Below are 23,986 nucleotides of genomic sequence, written 5' to 3'. Positions count from 1 at the left end.
CTATACTCCTTGGTTAGGCCTCTCATTAATATTTCAGTTCCATTCATTTTAAATGCTGTCTTTAATTTGATACTTGCTGGCCAATTTGTGTAATCAGTCAAAATCTTCTTGCCATTCTTGTACTCGTCCTCTGTGTTTATGCCCTATTTGTACTGGGCAATAGTGTAAAGAAAAACAAGACCATGTTTATTGATTTGTTACTCATGTCTCTTATAAACATAGGATATTGAACAACGTTGTCTTTTAGAACATAGAACATAGAAAACCTACAGCACAATTCAGGACGTTTGGCCCACAAAGCTGTGCCAAACATGTCCCTATCTTAAAAATTACTAGGCTTACCCATAGCCCTCTATTTTTCTCAGCTCCGTGTACCTATCCAAAAGTCTCTTAAAAGACCCTATCGTATCTGCTTCCACCACCGTTGCCAGCAGCCCATTCCACGCACTCACCACTGTCTGAGTTAAAGCATTTACCCCTGACATCTCCTCTATACCTACTCCCCAGCATATTTAACCTATGTCCTCTTGTGGCTACCATTTCAGCCCTGGGGAAAAGCATCTGACTATCTACCCGATCAATACCTCTCATCATCTTATATAGCTCTATCAGGTCCCCCCTCATCCTTCATCGCTCCAAGGAGAAAAGGCTGAGTTCCCTCAACCTGCTTTCATAAGGCATGCTCCGTATTCCAGGCAGCATCCTTGTAAATCTCCTCTGCACCCTTTCTATGGCTTCCACATCCTTCCAGTAGTGAGCTGACCAGAACTGAGCACAGTACTCTAACTGGGGTCTGACCAGGGTCCTATATAGCTGCAACAATACTTCTCAGCTCCTAAATTCAATTCGACAATTGATGAAGGACAATACACCATATGCCTTCTTCACCACAGAGTCAACCTGTGTAGCTGCTTTGAGCGTCCTATGGACTCGGACCCCAAGATCCCCCTGATCCTCCACACTGCCAAGAGTCCTACCGTTAATACTATACTTTGCCATCATAGTTGACCTATCAAAATGAACCACTTCACACTTATCTGGGTTGAACTGCATCTGCCACTTCTCAGTCCAACTTTGCATCCCATCTATGTCCTTCTGTAATCTCTGACAACCTCTATACTATCCACAACACCTCCAACCTTTGTGTCATCTGCAAACGTACTAACCCACCCCTCCACTTCCTCATCCAGGTCATTTATAAAAATCACAAAGAGTAAGGGTCCCAGGACAGATCCCTGAGGTACACCACTGGTCACCGACCTCCGTGCAGAAGACGACCCTTCAACAACTTCTCTTTGCCTTCTGTGGGCCAGCCAGTTCTGGATCCACATTGCAATGTCCCCTTGGATCCCATGCCTCCTTACTTTCTCAATAAGCCTTGCATAAACCTTATCAAATGCCTTGCTGAAATCCATATACACTACATCTACTGCTCTCCCTTCATCAATGTGTTTAGTCATATCCTCAAAAAATTCAATCAGGCTCGTAAGGCAGGACCTGCCCTTGACAAAGCCATGCTGACTATTCCTAATCATATTATACCCCTCCAAATGTTCATAAATCTTGCCTCTCAGGATCTTCCCCATCGGCTTACCAGCCGCTGAGGTAAGACTCACTGGTTTATAATTTCCTGGACTATCTCTACTCCCTTTCTTGAATAAGGGAACAACATCCACAACCCTCCAATCTTCTGGAACCTCTCCCGTCTCCATCGATGATGCAAAGATCATCGTCAGAGGCTCCGCAATTTCCTCCCTCGCCTCCTGGGGTAGATCTCATCCGGTCCCGGTGACTTATCCAACTTGATGCTCTCCAGAGGTGTCAGCACCTCCTCCTTCCTAATATCTACATGGTCAAGCTTTTCAGCCTGCTGCAAGTCCTCACTACAATCACCCAGATCTTTTTCCCTAGTGAATACTGATGTAAAGTATTCATTAAGTACTTCCGATATTTCTTCCGAATCCATACACACCTTCCCACTGCTGCACTTGATAGGCCCTATTCTTTCACATCTTATCCTCTTGCTCTTCACATACTTGTAGAATGCCTTGGGGTTTTCCTTAATCCTGCCCACCAAGGCCTTCTCATGTCCCCTTCTGGTTCTCCTAATTTCCTTCTTAAGCTCCTTCCTGTTAGCCTTATACTCTTCCAGATCTCTAACATTACCTAGCTCTCTGTACTTTTTGTAAGCTTTTCTTTTCCTTTTGACTAGATTTATTATAGCCTTTGTACACCACAGTTCCTGTATCCTTTCGTGACTCCCCTGTCTCATTGGAATGTGCCTATGCAGAACTCCACACAAATATCCTCTGAATATTTGCCACATTTCTTCCGTACTTTTCCCTGAGAACATCTGTTCCCAATTTAAGCTTCCAATTTCCTGCCTGAGAGCCTCATAATTCCCTTTACTCCAAGTAAATGCCTTTCTAGTCTGTCTGTTACTATCTCTCTGCAATGCTATTGTAAAGGAGATAGAATTATGATCACTATCTCCAAAATGCTCTCCCACTGAGAGATCTGACACCTGACCAGGTTCATTTCCCAATACCAAATCAAGCACAGCCTCTCCTCTTGTAGGCTTATCTACATATTGTGTCAAGAATCCTTCCTGAACACACTGAACAAACTCCACCCCATCTAAACCCCTCACTATATGGAGATGCCAATCAATGTTTGGGAAATTAAAATCTCCCATCACAATAACTCTGTTATTATCACACCTTTCTAGGATCTGCTTCCCTATCTGCTCCTCGATATCCCTGTTACTATTGGGAGGCCTATATAAAAAAAACACCCAGTAAAGTTATTGACCCCTTCCTGTTCCTAACCTCCACCCACAGAGACTCCGTAGACAGTCCCTCCATGACGTCCACCTTTTCTGCAGCCGTGACACTATCTCTGATCAACAGTGCCACTCCCCCACCTCTTTTGCCTCCCTCCCTGTCCTTTCTGAAACATCTAAAATCCGGCACTTGAAGTAACCATTCCAGTCTCTGAGCCTTCCAAGTCTCTGTAATGGCCACCACATCATAGCTCCAATTATTTATCCAAGCTCTAAGCTCATCCGCCTTGCTCACAATACTTGATTGAATACTTTTTTTTTGAAGCCAGGGTCCTTCTCATAACTGCTAAAAAGGAGGAACGGTTTTTGTGCAGTGCCAAGGTCTGTGGTTAGTGATAATACATTGTTCAGTCTATAAATGTAAGCCATCACATAAAAACTGGGAAGTAGCATGCAATCTTGGATGTTGCAAGAGATCCAGATAATGAGAAACACCAGACTTTAACTGTGTGGGGACAATACTGACGGGATAAAGGATGGTTTCTAGACACAGTCGTTGACCCTCTATTTAGAGGACAGTGCTTGGAAACATGGTAGCATTATTTGAGTCGCAGGAAATAATTTTTTTGTTATCACTTATGGTACCCATAATCTTACTAACATTTTAAAAAAAACCATTTGGTTCACTAACGTCACTCACTGAAGAAAACATGCTTTCTTTTCTTGGTGTGACCCACATGCAACTCCAGACCCACCAAAATAGTCAACTCTTAATTGCCTCTTCAGTTCAGGAGCATTTAGAAAAGGATTAGAAATTAGAGATTAGGCAATTAGAAACATTCCATGAATGTTTTTTAAGAAATTAAACTATATTATGCATATATACTTTAGTCAAAAATGTGTTGGAAACCAGCAATTCTAGGACAGAATTCTGAGGCTGGGAATTGGAAAATAACCAGAAAATGCTAGAAATACTCAGCAGATCAGGCAGCATCAGTGAGAGAGAGAGAGAGAGAGAGAGAGTTAACTTCTCAGGTCAATGTACTTTCATCAGTCTCTGTAAAGATCATCAGCCTGAATGATTTAACTTTGTTTTTCTTTCCAAAGGTGCTACCTGATCTGCTGTTTTTAATTGTAGGAACATCTTATTTAGTTCAATTTCAGAATCAAAAAGTAGCTTTCTTTGTTATTTGAAAGATGGTGTTGCTACTTTGAAATACACAAAAACAAATAGATTTTGAATAGAGACAATAATTAGCTGTAATTTATTTTTGGCAAAGTTTTAAATAAAAACGCACCAATTAAGATTGAATAGGACAATCCAGGTTTTCACATAGAGTGTCCTATAGCATAGTAGAAGATCACATGAAAACCTATCAGGCAGTGACTACTGTACATAGGTTTTTCCATATTTGATGTGAGGTATGTTTCAACTTGGGTATCCAAATCTTAGATAATTTGTACTTAATCGATGATAATATGCCATTTGTTGCTCAGATGAAGTTCAAAGTATTTTCTTACATGTATTGTGTTAAATTGGGTTAAACCCAGATGAGAAGTGGAGCTGGTATCAAGATATGTACTCGGGTAAAAGGGATACTATGAAGCAATTCACACTACTTAGTGAACGTATAAAATTGTGCCTACAGTGGTACACTCACTAAGCACTCGGGAAACATTCCTAGGTATGACAGTGCAAAAGAAATAAGCACAAAAAGGAGTCTTTAAGCACACTATAAAGAAACACATTACTGACAGAAATGCTGTGCCAGGAATCTGTCTTCACTGGTGCAAGAGCACCAGTAGAATCACCATGGCTCACTGTAGAGAGGCTGCTTCTGAGGTTTAGTGTTGGCCAGGCTGCATAGCACTGAGATGTGGGGATCAGGGGCAGCATCCTGGCCATCCCCATACTTATCAGGATTTAGTGCCATCTGCCAATGTTCTGTCCATTTTACCAACTGATCAATATCTAATTGCAACCTAAGACTAATCTCACTATCAACAGCGCCCAATTTTTGTGTCATCTGCAAACTTGCTAATGGTATCTCCTACATTCATATCCAAATCGTTCCTGGCACATCAGTGGGCAGCAGCGGTGACAGCAAGGGTCACACTAGGTTCCCAGCAGATAACATGTACCCCAAGTAGATGTCTTTTAGAGTGCAGCGAGAAATTTGCCTGTGAGTGGTTGGATTGGAGGATCAAGAGCACCATGAAAAATCAGCAATCTGAGGTAGTGCAAGGCAGGGTATACATTAATGCTGTATTGCAAAAGAAAACTGCAATGTCATATTTACTTCATCAAATAGGGAAAAAAATCAAAAAAGTAGAGAAATTCTGTATGAACCCTTATTTTGGTAATGTTTTGATTTCAAATATGTTTGGAGGTGTACCTTAGGGTACCTTAGAGTTAGGGTGATATCTAATGGGGAAAATATGAAAAGGTAGCTGTAATTATGCTGTTTGTACAATTAATTGCTATTTAAAGCTCATATCAGGACAGTTGTCCATTATTTTTAATTGATTTTTCTTTAATGCACGTAACATTACAGTGAATCCACAGACATAATATGAATAAGTGAGCTGTTTACTGGGCAACAGTTTATCCACTAGAGATTACATTACGTCAGTTAGTAACCCAGGAAATTGCACTTTGGTTTCTGATTTGCCTTTCCTTTTGCAGGCCAGGCCAAAACACTCTCTTCCTGCACCATCGTTGCTGTCGCCTCACTCCAAGCTGAGGCTCCCAACTACTGTGGGTGCTCAGCTGTTATCACAGCAGCCGCCAGTTTCCCAGATTGGTAAGTATAAATTTTAATTTAGTTAGTCTTTCAGGATTTTACTTAAGATCTCTTATAAATTAAGTGGGCCTTTGCCGAACGATTATTAGTTTTATACTAATTCACATTCTTGTTGCACCTCGAATAGAAAGCATTAAAAGCACAAACTGAAAGCTTCCCTTCAGTAAATGCAAGATTCTGTGCTTCTAAGCATAGAATTAATTTTGAAGAAAATAGTTCTTTGTGAGAAAACTATCAGTGCAAGCTTCCTAAAGCAATAGTTACATCGGATGAAATAGGAAAACTGGTATAGAAACAGGTCATTCGGCCAACTAGTCCATGCTGGCGTTCATGCTCTATTTGTGCTTTTCTTATCTACATCGAATAGCATAACCTTTCTCCCTCATTTGTAATACTGAAGGTGGCTATTCACAACCTGTCCCAGCCGTGACAATGTTGGATGCTATGCAGCTCACTTGTTTGTTCTTTCCTCATTAATTTTCCATGCTTTTCAAAAGCTTGTTCAATTCCCTGTTAATGCATGCTAACATATTGACTTGAAATCAACTTATTTGCTCCTTAGAATTGAGATGCCATGAAAATATATTTGAGCTTATGGAATGTTTATTTTAAGAAAAACCTAGTTAAACTGATGCATTGAGCAAAGAGCTAAGTGCAAAACTTTTGAGGTCATTTAATTGAATTTTGAAGTTGATGCCTAAATTAATTGTATCTATGTTTTACATTGCTTAATAATTATGTATCTCAAGTAATTTTATCTCATTTTAGATAAAGTACTCCAGACTGAAAAATTAGGGATGTAGACCCAGCATGCCAGAAGAGTTGGCCAGTCTTTGTGCACCTTTAGTCTTCCTGATTAGGGTTAATTAAGGAAGGCTACAGCAGCTAACTTTGAAGTAATAGCATTCTATGATTTTATATTTATTTTGCAGCTTCAAGATTCAGAATGAACAGAGCAAATTCAGCATTTGCTTATGATTTATTTTTGTTAATCAGTAGTAAAGCAAATGGCTGCAATGATTAAAATGCCATTTCTAAAATGTATGAAATGAGGAACCAGATACCAGACTGTCAAATTTTCTGTGGAAGGAGGCAGCAAATCATTCAAATTAAAATAGTTTTTTATTTCAGATTACAGTGCTCCAGAGGAACAGAGCACTTCTTAAACATCTGATTGGCTCTCTAAAATTGAGAAAGATTCCAAAACTATGGATTATGCATATAATCTCCCTAAGGTTTCAGTATTTCAAACAATCAAAACCACCATTAACGATAATAACATATTAGTGCTTAAAATGTAATTTAATTGCGTGGCCTAGATATGACTATCTTGGTTAAAATATTCTTACATTTCTTATAGAACACAATCCTTGCTTCCAGTTTTCAAACAGAACATATTCTTTCATTAGGTTAGGATGAAATAGCTGTATGAATAGCTCTATATATTTTGTTTTAAATGGTAAGCTGCTTATGCTCACCATGGCTAAGTAGGTTATTTGTATGTTGAGTCATTCATTATTTGGTTGGTGTTCTGTGATATAAATTCATTGTTGTACCCATGAATGTACAGATTAGGAACAGGAATAGACCACTTCACCCTCAAGTCTCCTTCACCGTTCAATAAGCTCGTGGCTGATCTGATTGTAACCTCAACTCTGCATTCCCACCCACCCCAGTAACATATTATTCCCTCAAGGAGGTATCTACCTCTGCCTTAAAAATATTCAAATATTCCTCTGCTCTTGAAAAAACAGAGTTAGTTGTCAGAGATCAATATCCCAGCTCCAGGTCATCACTGCAGGGGTTCCTCAAGACCCAACCATCTTTAGCTGCTTCATTAATAGCCTTTCTTCCATCATAAGGTCAGAGGTGGCGATGTTAACTGATGATTGCACAATGTTCAATTTCATTCTCAACTTTTCAGCAAATGAAGCAATCCATGCCTGCATACAGCAAACGCAGACAACAAACAACAAGGCCTGGGCTGATAAGTGGCAGGTAACAATCATATCACAAAAGAGCCAGGCAACTAACATATCTAAGAAGAAAGTCTAACTGTCTACCTTTTGAGATTCAGTGGCATTACCATTGCCAAAAGTCCCTCACTTTTAATATCCTGGGGATCACCATTGACCAGAAACTCAACTGCACCAGCCACATAAAATACTGTAGCTACAAGAGCAGATCAGAGACTGGGTATCCTGCAGTGAGTGATTAACCTCCTAACATCTCAAGGCTCTTCTACCATCTATCTATAAATAACAAGTCAGGAGTGTGATTCTCCATTTGCCATGATGAGTGTAGCACCAACAACTCAAGAAGATTGACATCGATCAGGATACAGCAGTCTGTTTGAATAGCACTCGATCAACCACCCTAAAAATAATTACCCCCACCACTGACATACAGTAGCTGCAGTGTGTACCATCTAAAAAAATACATTGCAGTTAATTGCCAAGCTACTCCAACAGCATCTCCCAAACCTGTGCCCTTGTCCTCCTTGGTGGTAGACATCCATAGGACAGCACGTTCCTCTCCAAGTCACAAACTATCTTAACTTGGAAGTATATTGCTAGTCCTTCATAGTAGCTGTGTTTAAATCCTGAACTGTCTACCCAGCAGCATTGTAGGAGTGCTTCCACCAGAGGGACTACAGTGGTCCAAAAAGGCAGATCATCACTGCCGTCTCAAGTGCAATTTGGGATGGATTATAAATATTGGCCTTGCCAGTGACACACATCCCAAAAATAAATGAGTTGTACTATCCTCTGTACTGTCTACAAAGCTGAAGTGAGGACTTCATGGAGTATTCTCCACTTATGAAGAGAATTGTAAAGTTAATTCAAATGGATACTTTTGCTGCAGAGAAAACAAGTTCATATCTATTATATATTTTGTATCCTAATATTCAAATCTCCTCCAAGCCAGTATCTTCTTGAGTAATTGGTATCCATAAAGCACACACAAAACATATTTGCAGTTACTTATTTTGACTTGCATTTCAATGCCAGAGGATCTGTTCTTAATTATTCAGAAACTATGAAATCTTTAAAAAAAAAGTTAAGCAGATCAGCCAACATCTAAAAGTGAAAGTTGAGTAAATATTTAAGGTGGGCCCTTCTCGTCAGCACTCTTATCCCAGAATCATCTTTCAGTGTTTTCTGAAACCAGTTATTTGTTAATCCATGCTATTACTATGTTTATTGATAAATTGGTTTATTATTGTCACATGTACTGAGGTACAGTGAAAAACTTGTCTTACAATCTGCTCCTCCAGATCAATTCATTACACAATGCATTGAGGTAAAACAAGGTAAAACAGTAACAGAATACAGAATAAAGTTACAGTCACAGAGAAAATGTAGTGCAGGTAGACAGTAAGATGCAAGGTCATAACGAGGTAGATTGTGAGGTCAAGAGTCCATCTTTTTGCACTAGGGAACCGTTCAATAGTCCTGTAATAGCGAGATAGAAGCTGTCCTTGAGCCTGGTGGTATGTACTTTCAGGCTTTTGTATCTTATGCTCGATGGGAGGGGAAGAAGAGAGCATGTCCGGGGTGGGGGTCTTTGATTACTTTGGCTGCTTTACTGAGGCAGTGAGAAGTATAGACTACTTCCATGGAGGGGAGGCTGGTTTCTGTGATGTGCTGAGCTGTGTTGACAACTCTCTGCGGTTTCTTGTGGTCATGGGCAGAGCAGTTGCCATACCAAGCCGTGATGCATCTGGACAGGATGCTTTCTATAGTGCATCAGTAACAATTGGTGAGGGTCAAAGGGGACATGCCAAATTTCTTTAGCCTCCTATTGTTTTCTTTAAATGAACGTGAATTGCATTCAACCTGTGAATATTTTGGTTCTTGGATCAGAAATCATCTTTTACTTATTTTCCTTTTTTTTTAATTTATCTTTTTTTCTCTCCTTTTTTCATTTTTATTTCTCCTTTACTAGATCCTTTTTACAAACTGAACTTCAGTGCTTAACATACAATGTTGTTCCGAAATGAGACTACCCTATTAAATAAAAATAAAATATGCTGAAAACACTCAGCAGGTCATGCACCATGCATGGAAAGAGAAGCAGAGCTAATGTTTCAGGTCAAAGATCCTTCATCAGTTCTGACCTGTTAAGTGTTTCCATCATTTTTGTTTATTGCTTTGGATTTCCAGCATTTTCACTTTTTAAAAAAATTTAGGTATTGATTGTTGTACCTTTTCACTTGTTTGTCCTGGAAATAGAACTGATGCCATGAACCTATATGAGCTCCATAACACAAAACTCCCTTTAACTCTGTTCAGAAATCTGTTCTATGAAATAGAAATTGCCACATGGGTGAGCAAAAGAATTCTTCTGAAGTTAGAGGTGAGAGATTTTATGTCAGAGGCCATTTATTCTGTGAGTAACTGCTGTAGTCTTACAATGAGTGGTTGATGCTGATATTGGGAAATATAAAAGAATAAGTGTCAACTTGTTGAGCAGCAATTTTTTTTTCCAAACGAATACTAATGTGGAGGCACCTGTTAGTTCCAGAACTTGTCACGGTCAGACTTTTTAATTTTCTGTACTGCTGTGTTCAGTCATGCTGGCCAGTTGTGTATTGGGAATGTTCTCAATGGAGAACATGAGATTATCACCCAAAAGTGCCTGTCGTCCACCCTAAATAATGCAGCTTATACTCTTATCCATGTAGAGCTGCATCATTTGAGAAATCCCAGCTGCTTATACAGTGATGCTGAGGAACATACTGCAAAGTCTTTATAATGCTGTGATGAAAGTCACATTTTCTTAATTTGTACCTATGGCTTTACTTGAAGCTACATATGAAACATAACAGCAGTTAAAGTTGTATTGAAGAACTGTATAGGTATGGTACTTCCCTGTATAGGAAGTAACTTTCAATTTCAGATTCTTGCTGATCTGCCTAACGTTTTTCTTCAGATTTCACGGTTCCTCTGACCCCCTAAAACAGAAGTTAATTTGTGTTAAAACTAAAGGGTTTTTAGGGATGGGGCAAAAATCTAGTATACGTATATGGTTGAATCACAGATCAGCAATGATACCAAAGCTTAAGGATGTAAATACCCCCCACATGAGTGTTTTGTATTATATTATGCTGAAATAGGGATTACTTTTCATTTTGGAACCAGAAAGCTCTTACTTAGTAGTTAAAACACAAAATGTTGGAATCACTCAACAGAGCAGGCAGTATCTGTGAAAAGAGAAACTAAGTCAATGTTTCAGTTTGAAGACTTTGTCAGAACTGGGACAAAGAAAAATAAGTTTTAAGTTGTAGAAAAGGTGGGAGAAGGGATAGATAGGGCAGAAGGGATATCTGTGATGGGGTTAGGCCCGGCCTGATATGGGAGACTTTCTCTAATTAGTGCCATTAACCCATTGAACCATTCTCTAATTAGTGCCACTATTATCCTCTTGCATTGACCAGTTGCAGTCTCACCCTATCACAGATATTCATTTTGTCCTATCTATCCTTCCCCAGAACTTCTCTGCAAATTAAACGGACTTGTTTGTTGACTTCCCAGTTATGACGAATAGCCTTTGACCTGAAATATTAACTCTGTTTCTCTTTCCATAGGTGGAGCCTGACATGCTAAGTGCTTCTAGCGTGTTGTGGGTTTATTTCAGATTCCAGCATCTGAATCTTTTTGATTTCTAATATGTTTTGTAATTTTCCTTGATGTTGCACATCAATGCTATTTCATGCCCTCCCTTTCACTTCCTAATTATTATTTTTAAGTACCCTCCCCATACACACACATTCTATATTCCTGTAAGACCTCTGTTGTTTTCATTTTTATACTTGCCATAAACATCCTTGGCTTTCTTTATCCTGCCCTTACCTTTCACTCTGATGTTGACTCCCAGTGGTTGCACATAGACTTTCCTGCAGTCTACCTGCAAGAAACTGCTCACAGTCCATTTTTGCCATTTCCCATCTTAATGCAATTGAACATTGGCCTCCCCACCCACCTCACTTCAGGACCTAATTTCCGGTCCATCCTTGTCCTTCTCCATAACAGCTGTGTAACTTCGAATTATGGTTACTATCTCCAATATGCTGTCCAGCTGATGCTCTCACCATTGGCTGACCATGTTTTGAAAGGTTAGGTCCAGTAACGCTTCTCCAGTTATCTACGTACTGGCTGAAAAGCTCTTCTGGATGCCCTTTAAAAATTCCATGCTCTCTTAGCCTTTCACACTAAAGCCATCCCATTTAATATTGTGTAGGTCGGAATTGCCTAGTACTATTATCTCATTATCTTTACGTTTCTCTGTAATTTGCTAACTGCTCAATTGCCTGTTGACTGAAGACCTGTAGTGCACCTCCTTTTTGTTTCTGAGCCCCATCCATATGGCCTCGTCTGAAGAACCATCTTGGATAATCACCCTCCTATTGCAGTTATAGACTGATTGATTAATATTGCACTGCCACCTCTTTTGACCCACCTCCATCACACCTGAAGATTCAATACACTGGAATGTTGATTTGTCAGTCCTGCCCAGATTTGTCATGCAGTACAGAAGCAGCTGTTTGGCCCACCAAGTCCCTGCTGACCTTCAAGCTGTTATTTACACGAATTCCAGTTTATGCTCTGCACATTCCCATTGATTACCCCTAGTTTTTAGACATTGGGGGCAATTTACAGTGGCCAATTAACTTCTCTACCTTCATGTGAAAGTGGCATCACAGGTAGACAGGGTGGTGAAGGTGGCTTTTGGCACCCTGGCCTTCTTCAGTCAAGGCACTGAGAAGTTGGATGTTATGTTGCAGTTGCACAAGATGTTGGTGAGACAGCATTTGGAATATTGTGTTCAGTTTTTAAGATTTACCAGGATATTGCTGGGACTCAAGGGACTGAGTTATAGAGAGAGGTTGAGCAGGCTAGGACTTTATTCATTGGAGCAAAGGAGAATGAGGGGTGATCTTTTATTGGTGTATAAAATCATGAGGGGCATAGATAGGGTGAAAGCATACAGTCTTTTTCCCAGGTTTGGTGAATCAAGAACTAGAGGGCATAGGTTTAGGGTGAGAGGGGAAAGATTTAATAGGAACCTGAGGGGTAACTTTTTCATCCAGACAGTAGTCTGTATATGGAATGAGCTGCCAGAGGAAGTGGTTGAGGCAGGTACAGTGACAACATTTAAAAGGTACTTAGACAGGTACATGGATAGGAAAGGTTTAGAGGGATATGGAGCAAACTTGGGCAAATGGGACTAACTTAGATGGGCATCTTGGCCAGTATGGACCAGTTGGGCTGAAGGGCCTGATTCCATGCTGTATGATCCTGTGGAATATGGAAAGAAATGTTCTTGTATTATGAGGCTCTACTATGTAACATCATGGCTGTTGTCTTGATATAAAGTGGTTTGTTTTTTTTCCACATAGCTGCCTCTTGTAATTTCAGTACATTTGGAAGTAATGGGAAGGCTTGCTGTTGCTCACACCAATCTGTTTGTGTCCACATATTTCAAATCGTTCTGGTGCAGCTCAGAGCCACTGAATGTGGTCTTGAGCCAACCTTGTGAGGATGCAGGTTCACAAAAGGGCATGGAAGTGGATACTAAGGAATGGTATCCTCAGTCATTGCTATGGTATCATTTCCCCATGTGCAAATCAATGCCCACAGTCCATCTGTCTTACCTGTCAGATTCCTTGCATTACAACAGATGCACTGCAGCCTTGCACTCCTCCTGTTTGCCTTGTAGAGTCTAAATATGCTCTTCCTACTGTGCTGACTTAGTTTCCCTTCTGTGTTTGTCTGTTACTCATTCCTTACCATGCTCCTTCTCATTTCCCTCCCAAATTAGTTTAAACTCTCCCTTAAAGTACTAGCAATTCCCCCCCCCCCCCCACTAAAGGATGTTGAACCCCTTCTGGTTCAGCTGCAATCCGTCTGCATCATCTCTTCTGCCATGTTTTCATCTGACCATTACCTACTGAATATTCAGATGATTTGGAGACTGCTAATAAAAATGAACAATAGAAACATTGTTAATCTATTTTGCTTTGCTAATTATATTTGCTTCCCAAATGAAATTTCCTCAGCTATTGGGGGTTAAGCTGAACTGCCAAACAAATCTATAAATAATTGAATATTAACAATGAAATTGACTCTCAGTAGATTTGTAGTTATGAACTTAATGCCTCATGAAAATTTGGAAAAGGCTGATCAATTCAGTTAAGCTGCAAGGTAAACGGGACAGCCACGAGTTTCCTAGTTATCAACCATGTACAATTGCCTTTTATTTTAAACAATGCTGGGAATTGCATTGTTTTTCAGAGGATCACAGGGACAGATAAAATTGAAGGCTGCCGCTGAAGCTTAAATAAAAATAAAGATGAGTCGGAGTACAGGAAGGTGACAGAAAGCTTATTGATATGGTGTCATGACAACAACCTTTCCCTCAATGTCAGCAAAACAAAAGACCTGGTCATTGACTTCAGGAAGGGGGGACAGTACACATTTGCTCCTGTCTACATCAATGGTGTTGAGGTTGAGAGCTTCAAGTTCCTAAGAGTGAACATCACCAATAGCCTGTCCTGGTCCAACCACATAGATGCCATGGCCAAGAAAGCTTACCAGTACCTCTACTTCCTCAGGAGGCTAAAGAAATTTGGCATGTCCCCTCTGACACTCTCCAACTTTCATCGATGCACCATAGAAAGCATCCATTCAGGATGTATCAGGGCTTGTTATGGCAACTACTCTGCCCGAGACCTCAAGAAACTGCAGAGAGTTGTGGACACAGCACAGCACATCACGGACACCAGCCTTCCCTCCATGGACTCTGTCTATACTTCTCGCTGCCTCGGGAAAGCAGTGAGCCTAATCAAAGAGCCCACCCACTCCTGACATTCTCTCTTCTCCCCTCTCCCATCGAGCAGAGGGGAGAAGAGAGGACATCACGAAAGCATGTACCACCAGGCTCAAGGACAGCTTCTACCCCACTGTTATAAGACTATTGAATGGTTCCTTAGTATGATAAGATGGATTCTTGACCTCACAATACCTGCACGGCACTTTCTCTGTGACACTTTGCATTCTGTATTGTTTTACCTTGTACTGTCTCAATGCACTGTGTAATGAATTGATCCATATGAACAGTATGCAAGACAAGTTTTTCACTGTACCATAGTACAAGTGACAATAATAAACCAATTCTAAATTCTCATTGTTTTTATGTTAATGAAATGCTCGGCTCCTCCCTTGGAAACCCCACACAAATTTAGTGTCTGTAGTCTTAGTTTATCAAAACTAAATAATTTTCAGTGAACAAATCTAGTGTTCAATTTATGCAGTGTAATCAAGAGAATGATATTGCACAAAATAATGCTTTCTTTTGCCTACGATATTTGAACAGGTTATTACTTCATATTATTATCATGACTCTCCTTTTGTAAGAATTGACTTAGCTGTAAGTGGAAGCAAGCTACTAAGACTCGAAAAACTTACCACATTATAGTGCATGATGATGGTTTCCAGAACCAAAAAGAATGTATATCACCTGTTTTGTCCTGTCTGGAAATGTGCCCATTGAACTTGTATAACAGTTCTGTTCCCTTCTTCCTGGATGTCATGCCTCCTGCTATGGATTTCATCTGCACTAAGGCTTGACCATTCATCCTCTACAGACCAGGAATCTGAAAAATTATGTTTATTTTGCTGCCTTTTATTATTGCATATTATGTAGTACAGATTCTGCAGTTGTCAATAACAAAGTAAAGGTAAGATGTGAGGTTGACAGTAAATGAACAAATAACTTGGGTTGCTACTATTGATACTGCAATTAGATGAGCTCTTTAGAAGCAGTTGGCCAAAATAGGACTGACCAGAAGGACTTTTATATCTGGGCAACACACTGGGTTACTGGTAATCTGCTACTCATCCTTTCGCAAGGACTTTGACAATGTCCAGCATGTCAGGCTGATCAGGAATGTTAGGTCGCATGGGATTCAAGGGGAGCTAGTGAGGTGGATTCAGGATTGGCTCAGTGGTGGGACGCAGAAGGTAATGATTGAAGGTCGATTCTTTGACTGGAGGCCTGTGACTAGTGGGGTGCCCCAGGGGTCAGTGTTAGGACCTCTGATATTCATTATTTATGTAAATGATTTGGATATGAATGTACATAGCACAATTAGCAAGTTCGCTGATGATCCTAAATTGGGGGGTCTTGTTGAAAGTGAAGCAGGTTACAATGAATTGCAAAGAGATCTTGATCAGTTAGGGAGATGGGCTGAGGCATGACAAATGTATTTCAACTTAGGTAAGTGTGAGGTGATGCATTTTGGACAGTAAAACCAGGGTAGGACTTGTACAGTGAATGTCAGGGCACTGACGATTATTGTAGAATAGCAGGACCTAGGAATACAAGTGCATAGTTCACTGAAAGCAGCCACGCAAGTAGACAGGGTGGTGGAGAAGGTTTTTAGCATGCTGGCCTTCATCAGTCAGGGCATTGACTTTAGGAGTAGGGACATTACAATGCAGTTATGTAAGTCGTTGGTGAGGCCGCAATTGGAGTATCGTGTAGTTTTGGTCACCCTGTTATAGGAAAGACGTTGTCAAGCTAGACAGGACACAGAAGAGATTTACGAGGCTGCTGCCCGGACTAAAGGGCCTGACTTATAGGGAGAGGTTGGCCACGCTGGATCTTTATTCCTTGGAGTGTAGGAGAATGAGGGGTGACCTGATAAATGTTTATAAAATCATGAGGGGTATGGAAAAGGTGGACGGTCATTGTCTTTTCCCCAGGGTTGGGGAGTCTGTAACTAGAGGGCATAGATACAAGATAAGAAGGGAGAGATTTAAAAGAAACCTGAGAGGTAACTTATTTACACAGAGGATAGTGAGTACCTGGAATGAGCTGCCAGAGGAAGTGGTCGAGGCAGGGAACAATTGCAACATTTAAGAGGCATTTGGATAGGTACGTGGAAGGGACGGACTTGGAGTGTCATGGGCCGAACACAGGCAACTGGGACTAGCAGGGCAGATGCTGTGGTCGGCATGGACCAGTGGGCCGAAGGCCCTGTTTCTGTGCTGTATTACTCTATGATCTTTTGTCAGGGTGTAGTCGTAGCTGCAGCAGGTGTCAGTTTTTAGTGAGATGTGTCAGTTTTCAGGGAGCATATGAAGAACGTTTCAAGTGCTGCAACAACTGATCTTGGTTTCAACACCATTTACCTGCCTGGTCCCAATAACTTTTGATTCCCCATTATCCCCAAAATATAGCTCAGGCTTGAATATAATGACTCAGAATCTGAAGCTCTCTGCAGTAGAAAATTCCTGCCTTCTGAAAGAAGAAATTCCTCCTCATCGCAGTTTGGAATTCTCTACCCTAAGATGTTGATGAATAGCATGATTTTGAAATGCAAACCCACCCTTAAAAGGAACGAGGGAATCTTTCTCTGACACATTTTATTGGGAGGATCCCCTTGCATCTGATTTAGGAAATACCTAAACAATTTTATTGGTGGCTGGTCCATAACTATAATTTTGTAGCCCTTCCTAAACTTGCATTTTTCCCGTCGTAGTCTTCTAAAAGAATCGAACAAATATGTTCTGTAGTGAAGCATGATGTTGAACGGATACATATACCAACCAAAATATGACACACTCTGCAAATGATTGAAGTGAGAGAAGTGACTAAATTATTTGTAGTAGTTCAGAAATACCAATTTTGAAAACGAAGGAAGAAACAAGTAATTTTATTTAATAGCTAATGTCACAATTTCAGTAGGTCTTAAGGTTCCAATGTCAAGGGGCTCCCAAAACATGCTCAAGGATATAGACAAGTTGGAAGAGAAGAGAAATGCCAGATGGAGTTTAATCTGGACAAATGTGAGGTGTTTCACTTCAGGAGGTCAAATTTAAAAGGTAAGTACAGTGGCATGCAAAAGTTTGGGCACCCCTGGTCAAAATTTCTGTTACTGTGAATAGGTAAGTGAGTAAAAGATAACCTGATTTCCAAAAGGCATAAAGTTAAAGATGACACATTTCTTTAATATTTTAAGCAAGATTACTTTTTTTATTTCCACCTTTTACAGTTTCAAAATAACAAAAAAGGAAAAGGGCCCGAAGCAAAAGTTTGGGCACCCTGCCTGGTCAGTACTTAGTAACACTCCCTTTAGCAAGTATCACAGCTTGTAAGCGCTTTCCGTAGCCAGCTAAGAGTCTTTCAATTCTTGTTTGGGGGATTTTCGCCCATTCTTCTTTGCAAAAGGCTTCTAGTTCTGTGACATTCTAGGGCCGTCTTGCATGCACTGCTCTTTTGAGGTCTATCCACAGATTTTCAATGATGTTTAGGTCGGGGGACTGTGAGGACCATGGCAAAACCTTCAGCTTGTGCCTCTTGAGGTAGTCCATTGTGGATTTTGAGGTGTATTTTGGATTGTTATCCTGTTGTAGAAGCCATCCTCTTTTCATCTTCAGCTTTTTTACAGACGGTGTGATGTTTGCTTCCAGAATTTACTGGTATTTAATTGAATTCATTCTTTCCTCTACCAGTGAAATGTTCCCCATGCCACTGGCTGCAACACAAGCCCAAAGCATGATCGATCCACCCCCGTGCTTAACAGTTGGAGAGGTGTTCTTTTCATGAAATTCTGCACCCTTTTTTCTCCAAAGACACCTTTGATCATTGCAGCCAAAAAGTTCTATTTTAACTTCATCAGTCCACAGGACTTGTTTCCAAAATGCATCAGGCTTGTTTAGATGTTCCTTTGCAAACTTCTGACACTGAATTTTGTGGTGAGGACGCAGGAAAGGTTTTCTTCTGATGACTCTTCCATGAAGGTCATATTTGTGCAGGTGTCGCTGCACAGTAGAAAAGTGCACCACCACTCCAGAGTCTGCTAAATCTTCCTGAAGGTCTTTTGCAATCAAATGGGGGTTTTGATTTGACTTTCTAGCAATCCTACGAGCAGTTCTCTCGGAAAGTTTTCTTGGTCTTCCAGCCCTCAACTTGACCTCCACCGTTCCTGTTAACTGCCATTTCTTAATTACATTACGAACTGAGGAAACGGCTACCTGAAAACTCTTTGCTATCTTCTTATAGCCTTCCACTGCTTTGTGGGCATCATTTATTTTAATTTTCAGAGTGCTAGGCAGCTGCTTAGAGGAGCCCATGGCTGCTGATTGTTGGGACAAGGTTTGAGGAGTCAGGGTATTTATAAAGCTTTGAAATGTGCGTCACCTGGCCTTTCCTAACGATGGCTGTGAACAAGCCATAGCCCTAACAAGCTAATGAAGGTCTGAGTCCTTGGTAAAAGTTATCTGAGAGCTCAAATCTCTTGGGGTCCCCAAACTTTTGCATGGTGCTCCTTTCCTTTTTTTCACTCTAAAATTGTACAAAACAAAAATAATACACTAGTCTTGCTTAAAATGTTGAAAAGAATGTTTCATCTTTAAGACTTTTTGGAGATCAGTTCATCTACTCACTTAACTATTCACAGTTACAGAAATTTTGACGAGGGGGTGCCCAAACTTTTGCATGCCACTGTGTACAGTAAATAGCAAGACCCTTAGTACAGAGGGATCTTGGGGTCCAAGTCCATTGCTCCCTGACAGTGACAACACAAATGGTAAAGAAAGCATTTGGCATACTTGCTTTCATTGGTCCGGCATTGAATAAACTGTTGGGAAGTCATGTTACAGCTGCATAAAACTTTGGTTAGGCCTCATTTGCAATATTATGTGCAGTTCTGGTCAGTTTGTTATGGGAAGGATGAAGAGGCTTCGCAGAGGGTGCAGAAGAGCTTCACCAGGATGTTGCTTGGATTAAGGAGTATAAGTTATTACAAGATGTTGGCCAAACTTTGATCGTTTTCTCTGGAGTGTCAGAGGCTGAAGGGCAACATGATAAAAGCATACAAAATTATAAGTGGCATAGATAGGGGAGATAGTCTTTTTCTCAGGGTGGAATTGTCAAATACAAGAGGGCATAGCTTTAAGCTGAGAGGAGGAAAGTTTAAAGCTGATTTATGGGGAAAGATTTTTTTTCTACTCAATGTGGTAGGTGCCTGGAACATGCTGCCAAGGGAAGTGGTGGAAGCAAATACAATAGCAGCACTTAAGAGGCATTTAGGCACATGAAATGCAGGGAGTGGGGTGATGTAGACCACATGCAGGCAGGTGGGATTAGTTCGGATTGGCATCATGGTCAGCATAAACATCCTGGGCCAAAGGGCCTGTTCCTATGCTGTACTGTTCTATGTTCTCTTCTGTTTTTGAGGAACAGGGCAGTACTGCAGAATTTTGTCGTGTTGCTGAGATTTGTTTCAAGAGTGGGATTTCATGGATACTTGAAGAAAGGGAAAAGAAATTGCAGGGCTTTGGGGAAAGCAGAGGATTTATTAGATAGTGTTTTCAGAAAGCCAGCACTCCCACAATGAAGCAAGTGGCTGCCTTCTTTGCTGTATCATTCTACTCTGGCCACTTTTGGGCACAAAAAAAATTAAGGTGGTTTGGGATAGGATGGGAAAATGAAGTTGATTTGGAAGTTCAACCATAATCTTACTAGATGTTAGAGCATATTCAATGTGCCACGATATGTACACCTGCTCCTAAATGTTATGTTCCAATGATGTATGTAACATTACTCTCAAAGATCATAGTCTGCACATTTCTAGACCTATAGGAACATTTAGACTCGGCACACAAATATATGTCAGTTCGGATTGTGCTCAATTCAGCCCGCACATCATGTTTGTCCCCTCTGCAATTCCTGCAGCCTTACTAACTTTTTGTAGAATCAATTATAGTCGAGGCCATGAATGGCAAAGTGGGGTCCATCCATTGAAATCTACTGTTCAAGCTTTATTGAGAAAAAGCAAGTCTATTTCCAGCCTAATTCATCATTTTTTAATTTCTACTCCAGTGGCTTTAAATTCTAGTACTTGCAATAAAATTGAGCTGACAGCTTCCTGGCTAAAATGTCATTGACTTTAATAGCATCCAACCCTACAATGTGAGACTAAGGGAACCAGGTACTGGAACCTATTACTATAGTCTCAACTGGTCCAGGAATGCATCTCAAGGTATCAGAAATAGCTCTCTAAGGTGCTCCATTTCTGTATTGTATTAATTTATTTCCATATTTTGGGATTGGGGGAATTTTAAATGTTATTTTGGATGAGAAGTTTCAACTAATGCAAAAAGCAGTGGTAGGAAATGTTCCATTAGGATGGAATTAAGCCAATCATTCTGCAAAATACCATCTCAGAGATTTCTGGACAAAGCTGATTGGAACCGCAACTGTGAATCTCTGCCTCAGGTCAAGGACTTCTATGTGGAAATCCTATTACTTGGTGGAAGCAAGAACAAGCCCAGTCATGCAATTGCTGAATTTACAGAGGGCTGGTTAAACCATACCCCGGCATTTCAGCTGTCGAACCTATTAAGTGATTCAGAATTCCAGAATGTAAAATAAGGATTTTTCAGATAATCTTAACCAGGCTTTAAAAAAGTCTGAAAAAACACCAACATTGATGCAGGTTGATCATGCAGATTCCCTGAAATAGTGCTGGGGAATTGCACAGTCTTGCAGTCCAAATCTGGGCTACGTGAGAATGAAACCCAAGGTGAAATGCTCTGGCAAGGTGTCTGGTACCTCCACATTAATGCTTGTTTACACAGGATCCTGAATTTGCTGGCACTTAAATGGGGAAGTGTTAAATGCAAAATTGCAGTCATTCCCTCCCCAAAGAAAAAGCTTTTTATGAAAATTCATTGAAAGCACTTTGAGAAATTCCACCGGAATAGGGGTGGCACAATGGTGCAGCTAGTAGAGCAGATGCCTCACAGCTCTTGTGGAAGCTGGCTTTAAATCCTGACATCCAGTGCTGTCTATGTGAAGTTTGCATGTTCTCTCCCAAAGTTTCTTCCAGTACTCTGGATTCCAATGCACCCCAGAGATGTGGGGTTTCATATTGTTAATTGACCCCTGTAAATTACCTTTGTGTAGGTGAGTGGTAGAGTCATAGTTGAAGTGGATGGAAATGTGGGAAGAATAAAATGGATTTGTGTAGTATTAGTATAAATGGGTGCTTGGTGGTTGGCACAGACTCGGTGGGCTGAAAAGCCTTTATCCGGGCTCTGACTTTATTAAGTAGTTGCTTCAGAAAGTTGTTAAGTGAGAGATTATATAAATATTTATCATCAATTTTAACATTAAATGGTATTTAAGTAAAATAATGACAACTGGATGTACATTCAGTGCTCAAGAAGTGCATGCGAATATATAGGAACATTGTGAAATATCAAATATTAAAATTAAGGAAAGAAAACTCAATTGACTAACATTTGTTTGAATGAGGTACAATCCATATTTATATACACTGTTCAAGTCATAGCTTTGTCTCTCCTTGGGGTATATCTTTTCATACATTTCTAGCATTCTTACTTATATTACTATTGTTTTCTTGCCTCTTCTCATGCTTTCAATTAACTAATGCTCCAAGTCCTCATTGCTGTGTTTCCTTTTGAGCATTTATTAATTTAAAGTTGCTTGAATACTGCTATGTCCATTTTATTTATTGAAATTCCTCTTTTTATAGTAACAGTGACTTTGAATCAATAGAAATGGGCTGAATGGGGATGATTTGCCTCTGCCCTTCGGAGGCTGGTCAGAGTAGGAAATCAGACTGTAACTTTAATCCCACCAAGGCTTCAAATTGAACACCTGGTCAACACACCATTGCTAGAAGTCTCCCTGCTTTTCAAGAAAGGTAGCAGGGAAAAGCCTGGTCACTACAGACTGTGAGCCTAACATCAATGGTAGGGAAGATGCTGGAAAAATCCCTGAGGGAGGGGATTAATGATTACTTGGAAAGGCAGGAACTAATCAGAGAAAACCAATGTGGCTTTGGCAAGGGCAGATCCTGTCTGACCAATTTGATTGAATTCTTTGAAGAGGTAACAAAGTGTATCGATGAGGGTAAGACAGTAGATGTGATTTACATGGACTTTACTAAGGCCTTTGGCAAGGTGCCACATGGGAGACTGGATGAAAAAGATTAGGACTCATAGGAACCAGGACAAGCTGGCAATCTGGATCCAAATTGGGCTTGGCAGCAGAAGACGGAGGGTTGTTTTTCTGATTGGATGCCTGTAACTAGTGGTGTTCCACAATGATCAGTGCTTGAACCCTTGTTGTTTATAATATATGTGAATGACTTGGATGTGGATGTGGGAGGCATGATCAGTAAGTTCGCAGATGAGATGAAGATTAGCGTTGTTGTTAATAATGTGGAAGGTAGTCTTAAGCTGCAGAGAGATGCTCAATGAAATTGGCTGAAAAATGATAGATGGCATTTAATCCAGACAAATGTGAGGTGATGCATTTTGAGTGGTAAGGTCCCAGAGAATCTTGAAGAATAGAGGGACCTTGGAGTACAAGTCCATTGATCCTTGAAGGTGGCAACACAGGTAGATAATGTAGTTATGAAGGCATATGGGATACTAGCCTTTGTTAGTCAGGGCATCAAGTAGGGAGGTTAAGATCCAACTTTATAAAACCTTGATCATACCTCAGCTGGAGTGCTGCATGCAGTTTTGGTCACCACACTACAGGAAAGATATGATAGTGCTGGAGAGGATGCGAAGGATATTCACCAGAATGTTGCCTGGTGTGGAGCAGTTCATTTATGAGGAGAGACTGGAGAAACTAGGTCTATTTTCCCTGGAGCAGAGGAGGATAAGAGGGGACATGATTGAGGTATAGAAAATTGAGGATTATAGTTAGAGTAGACTGCAGGAAACTTTTCCTCCTATCAGAGATAGATAAAACCAGAGAACATAGATTCAGGGTTAGTGATACGAGATTTAGAGGAGATCAGAGGGGGACCTTCTTCACCCGGTGAGGCAAGTACCTGGAATGCATTGCCTGAGAGAGTGGTAGAAGTTAGGTCGCTGACAGCACTTAGGAAGTGTCTAGGTGAGCACTTGAATTGCCTAGGCATAGAGAGCTGTGGGCCAAGTGCAGAGAGATGGGATTAACATGGATGGGTGCCGAATGGCCTGTTTCCATGCTGTACAATTCTGTAACTCTATGTGAAGAACATACCACTGTCAATAAGCATAGGACAGATAGGAGGGCACCCACAACAGCAATAGAATTTGGCAGACAGACATCAGGGAGACCGCTCTGTAGTTACTGCAGTTAGGCATCTCGTCTCTTAAAGATGGTCTTGATTATAGCATCTCTGAGGTTCCAGATGTGAGCAATGAGATTGGGGATTAATGACTGAAGTTCTTTAATGCCGGGTTTTAGGATTTCAGCAGAGATACCATCTGCTCCCAAAGTCTTGTTGTCTTGAATTGGGGCATAGCTTTTTCATCTTATTGGTCAGGAATGGCAACAGAGCTGGCCCAAATAGGCTGTATGG

At 40.6% G+C, this 23,986-nt stretch overlaps 1 protein-coding gene across 1 annotated transcript in view; it reads left to right on the top strand.

Moving 5' to 3' along the window:
* ahi1 (Abelson helper integration site 1) overlaps positions 1-23,986 on the top strand; it is a 161,586-nt gene that overhangs the window by 74,241 nt on the left and 63,359 nt on the right. The window contains exons 20-21 of the mRNA XM_052024883.1: positions 5,469-5,586; positions 7,511-7,557. Of these exons, the coding sequence (XP_051880843.1) occupies positions 5,469-5,586; positions 7,511-7,557 (165 nt within the window). The remainder of the gene's footprint in view (positions 1-5,468; positions 5,587-7,510; positions 7,558-23,986) is intronic.

This window comes from Pristis pectinata, chromosome 10 (genome assembly GCF_009764475.1).
Source record: "Pristis pectinata isolate sPriPec2 chromosome 10, sPriPec2.1.pri, whole genome shotgun sequence".
NCBI classification, from domain to species: Eukaryota; Metazoa; Chordata; class Chondrichthyes; order Rhinopristiformes; family Pristidae; genus Pristis; species Pristis pectinata.
Note: the sequence above shows the minus strand (reverse complement) of the source record. Positions and strands in the feature narration are given on the sequence as shown.